General features: G+C 37.5%; 1 protein-coding gene across 1 annotated transcript; it reads right to left on the minus strand.

The window, feature by feature from the left end:
* Positions 1–1,046: 1,046 nt before the first annotated feature.
* On the minus strand, positions 1,047–3,267 carry LOC100781446 (protein ASPARTIC PROTEASE IN GUARD CELL 1). The gene has a single exon (XM_003517946.5). It carries the CDS (start codon positions 2,766–2,768, stop codon positions 1,314–1,316), a length of 1,455 nt encoding a protein of 484 aa, XP_003517994.1. The 5' UTR covers positions 2,769–3,267; the 3' UTR covers positions 1,047–1,313.
* Positions 3,268–4,516: the final 1,249 nt, after the last annotated feature.

The following is a 4,516-nucleotide window of genomic DNA, read 5'->3' on the forward strand; positions in this document are numbered from 1 at the left end:
TCATTTTATAGGAAAAAATATTTAATGAACATTCACAATGTTATTATTAGACATCTAGGGAAAGAGAAAAAAAATAATTATAAAAATATAAGTTTGATAGGATTTATGATATGATAAGAAAAGAAACATGTAAAAAAAATAAAATATGTTAATAAGTATGTAAAAAATATAAGGATTGAGTTTGGTCTATTATTTGTTATATATTTTATTTTTAGGTTTCATTAAATCTATTTAAAAGTTCAATTTGGTCTATTAGTCTATTTACAGATCTATTTTATATTAAAGTTTTTATATAAGTCTAATTTTTTATTTATATTAGACAATAAACTCTTAAATCATTGAGAAAAAATATGTGTAAAACAAACTATAATCTATAAAAATCAAAGTTATCATTACTCAAAACATGATAAAGATCAAAATATATAGAAATAAAAACACATATTCATAGTGATTTCCTAAATAAACAATAAAATAATATAGTAAAAGTATCATCTTAAAATTATTTTTTAACAATACTTTCTTTTAAATCAACTTTATTTCATTTTAAACAACAAATAAAATTTAAAAAATAAAAAAATAATACAAAGTGTTCTCAAACTACAAATTATTTTCAGTTTAAACAATTTAAACATAAATATAGATAATTAAAAAAGAAAAAATAAAAACAATTAAAAAAATTAAAAGAAATAACACAAAAATAAAAATTTAATATTTTTTTAAAATCATGTTATGAAAATCAATTTCTAGGAAACCGATTTCATAACATTGATTTGATTAAAAAAATACACATTATGAAATCAATTTTCCAGCTCATAACGTGTTGTAAGAAAAAACCTTAAGCAACTGATTTCTAAACTAAGACAAAACAAATATATATTGCTTACATTAAAAAATCAGTTTGGGATCATGTTTAAAAATCGATTTAGAAGGAATGTGAAAAATCGATTCAATGTGAAAAATCATTTGTATCATTTAGGCAAATAATTGTTAGTATTGTTTACATAAATAATTCATTTATCTGTATTATTTATGTAAAAAAAATCGCATTTGGCAAACCCTCGCCATTTTATAAGCACCACTTCACCACTCACTACATTTTAGCACCGGTTCAGCTGGCCCAACTTACATTGTACCTTATCCGAATGGCCCCCACAGGTTACAAATGTAAAAAAAAAAAAGATAAAAACAAATTACCCCTTTCCCCTTATCCCACCGTTACAAATTCTAAAAATAAAAAAAATAAAAAGATTAAATTATTATAGTATTAAAAGTAAGCACGAGATTCTTTGTTCTACGTTTACCACGCTTTTTCACTAGCAGCTATCAACAGAGAATCCAACGAGCGAATTCGCGATATCGAAACCGACACGTGTCCCCTGCTGCTGCACGTTCCCAATGATTGAAAGCGACGACGTGGTGGGCGCAAACGCGAAGCAGAACGTCCCCACCGAGTCAACCGGTATCAGGTAATTCCTCGCCGGTAACGGTAACTCCCTCCCTTCAGGAAAGCGAAACGACACCGTCGGAATCTCCACACTTTCCCTCGACGACAAGTCGTAGCAAGTGTCAAACAACGACACGCCGTTCGCCTTCGGAATCCCCTTCGCCCCCTTCACAAACGCGTCGCGGAGCGCGTCGTAAACCTCACTCCTTAACCGCGTCACCGCCGTGCCGGAATCGATAATAATCCCTCCGCCGCCGATGGCATCAACTTCAAAACTCGATTCAGGAATCGGAAGAGCTTCACCGCCAACGCTGATTCCTTTCAATCCTAGATAGTAGAAAGTGTCGAGCTCGGGATTCCGCATTAACGGTGCAGTAGCAGCATTTCGCGGCAACGGTGAATTGAACTCCAGAGTTGAAACGGCGTCGGAGTCGCGGTTCACGAGGCAATAAGAAAACGACGTCGCATTGACTTGTGCTGGAAAAGAGAGCTTTCCGCCGCCAAGGCCGAGCAAACCGGCGGCGCCGACGAACAGTCCTTCGTTGTTGTGGCCGCATCCGATGGCGACGTTCTCCACCGCCGCGGAGCCCAGCGTCACAGTCTCAGTCGCGAACTCTCCGACGGTGTAGGATCCGTCGCCGTAGGAGACTTCGTAGAGGCACGTGCCGTTGCGGCACTCGGAGAGGTCCAGGGACTTACACTGCGGCTCGTCGCAGCGGATCGGAGAGTACGAATTCGACGAAATCGGGTCGAAGATTGGATCCGATTGTTGGTAGCATTCGGAGCACGGCGCGCATTGGATCCAGCTCACGTCGCTTCCCGTGTCGAGAACCACGTAGGCTTGACTCGGTGGCTTTCCGATTCCGACTCGGAGGAAGTACTCGCCGCTTCCCTGACTCGTTCCCGAGACAACAGGGCCTTGCAGCGCGTTGGACTCGAACTCGGCCTTTGACTCGGCCGGGTGGAGGTCCGAGTTCGAGACGCGTTTCAGAAAGAGATCTAGGCGAGTTTGTAAAGCTTTGACTCGAGCTGAGTCGCGAGCGAGTCGAGATAAGGTTAACGATTTGTAGTCGCTGTGGGAGGATTTCTGAATTGAGGCTCGGGAGTGTAACTGAATACCAAACGACGACGTTAGAAGCGAGGATTCTTGTTGTCGTTGGTGTTTGTTAGGGTGGTGGTGGGTGAAGGCGACGACATTGTGTGCGTTTTGGAGGGAGGAAACGACGTCCAGGAGTGTCGTTTGGGGAGAGTGTGGTGTGGTTCTGGAGTGGGTTAAGGCAAAGAGAAGAAAGAGTGGGAAGAAGAGATAAGTGAGAGGTGCCATTTTGTGAAAGTGTGAATCTATGGGAAAATGGGTTTGGGTTTTGCGGTTTTTATTTTGGGATGAGAAGGGTTCACGTCAAGGTTATTGGATTTTAACAAAGAAAGGGGAAGATGGAGAAGCTTTGGATGATTGTTGGGAAAGCTTGGTTTTGGCCTTGCATGTTGTTTAACAACGAGGAAAGAGTTACATAAGCTTTGTGTTTTGGGGTTTAATATTATAATGTTGGGTTATTTTATTTATTCCCTCATAATTAACACTGACTTTGGGTCTTGCTTTTTCTTGTTTGGTGAGTGGGGTTTTTGGTCTTGGGAAAGCCGAAAGGTTGTTGTAATGAGAGCTTCTATCTTTATCGGTGGTTGATTAAGAAACTTAGGTGTAGGTGTTATTATTGGGATAAACGCGATTAGTGTGGGACGATGCTGGTCAAATGGTATCTTTACTTTGAAACTCAATCTATCTAGTAGTAGTACACTACTATACATTTGGGAATTTTTCCCGTTATTCATTAATTTGATACTCCCATGTTACAAAAAAATTATGAGAAAATATTAATAATTTTAAAATATTTATCAGTTTTAATTTGTTTTTTTTTTCACTATAGCGTCACATTATTTCGTTAATAAGTAATGTAAGAAAACTGTCCTAGCTATCGGTTGACCTAATCTGATTGATATTAGAATTTAGAACTTAGAACTTAGAAGACAAGGCATGTATGAATAATGATTAGTATAATAGGACCGACGTAGGCACTCCGCAATGTTCAACATTTGTGGGACAAAAAGTGCCAAGAGTCTGAGGTCATCTATTGCTATCATGAGTAATTACTTCAGCTATTATTCACTAGTAAAATTTTAAAGTAAAAAGTGATAAGGCTTAAAGAAATTCCGTAGTTACTCGATCCAGTTTGATTATAGTGTGTTTCGATCTGAGTTTAGGTGTTGCGGGTTTTAGTCTGGTGTTGGTTTGAAATGCATCTAATATCAAAGTAGAATTTTATTAGTAGAATTTTTATTTTCATTTTGTTTTTATGAAATAAAAATATTATTTATTAATTAAAGCATAAAAAGTCTACATTATCCATGGAGTAGGCCGTTTAACTCATGGGTAAAATGGACTACACCAATAGACTCATAATTTAAATGAGGGAGTTGCTAGGTGCACCTAGCATTATTGCTGGTGCATTCAGCATTCTTAAAAAATGTCAAAATTGCTTCTGTCTTCTTTCTCCTTTTAAAAGCTGTTTTCTTTTTAAAAAATCACACCAGTCATTTTTACGCACTCTTCTTCTCGCTTTTCTCTCTTCGGCGTCATATTTTCTTTGGTTCCTTGGCAACGGTTAGGTTCGATGAAAGTGAAGGTATCAGTGTTCAGTGTTGCGGAGGTCGTCGGCGGCATACAAGGTACGCATTTGTGTGGGGTGTGTGTTCTGGTGTACCGTAGATCGTGCGGATCAACTTGATCCGTAAAAGATTTACGGATCAACTTGATCCGCATGTTGATTTTAAAGTTGCGGATCAAGCTGATTGTTACGGATCAAGTTGATTTGTAAGTCTTCTGCGGATCAACTTGATCCACAAGTTTGTTGCGGATCAACTTGATCCGTAAGTTGTTTGCGGATCAACTTGATCCATAACAGGCTATATTTTTTTGAAATTTTAACTTTTATTTAAGTTTAATTTTGTTTTTTAATTATTACTTTGTTTGTATTGTCATTTTTTATTTGAATTGTTTATATGTGTAGAATGATA

The sequence above is a fragment of the Glycine max genome, chromosome 1, assembly GCF_000004515.6.
Source record: "Glycine max cultivar Williams 82 chromosome 1, Glycine_max_v4.0, whole genome shotgun sequence".
NCBI lineage: Eukaryota > Viridiplantae > Streptophyta > Magnoliopsida > Fabales > Fabaceae > Glycine > Glycine max.

Excerpts from the sequence above, each read along its gene's own strand:
- LOC100781446 (XM_003517946.5), bottom strand. The coding sequence starts at position 2,768 with ATGGCACCTCTCACTTATCTCTTCTTCCCACTCTTTCTTCTCTTTGCC.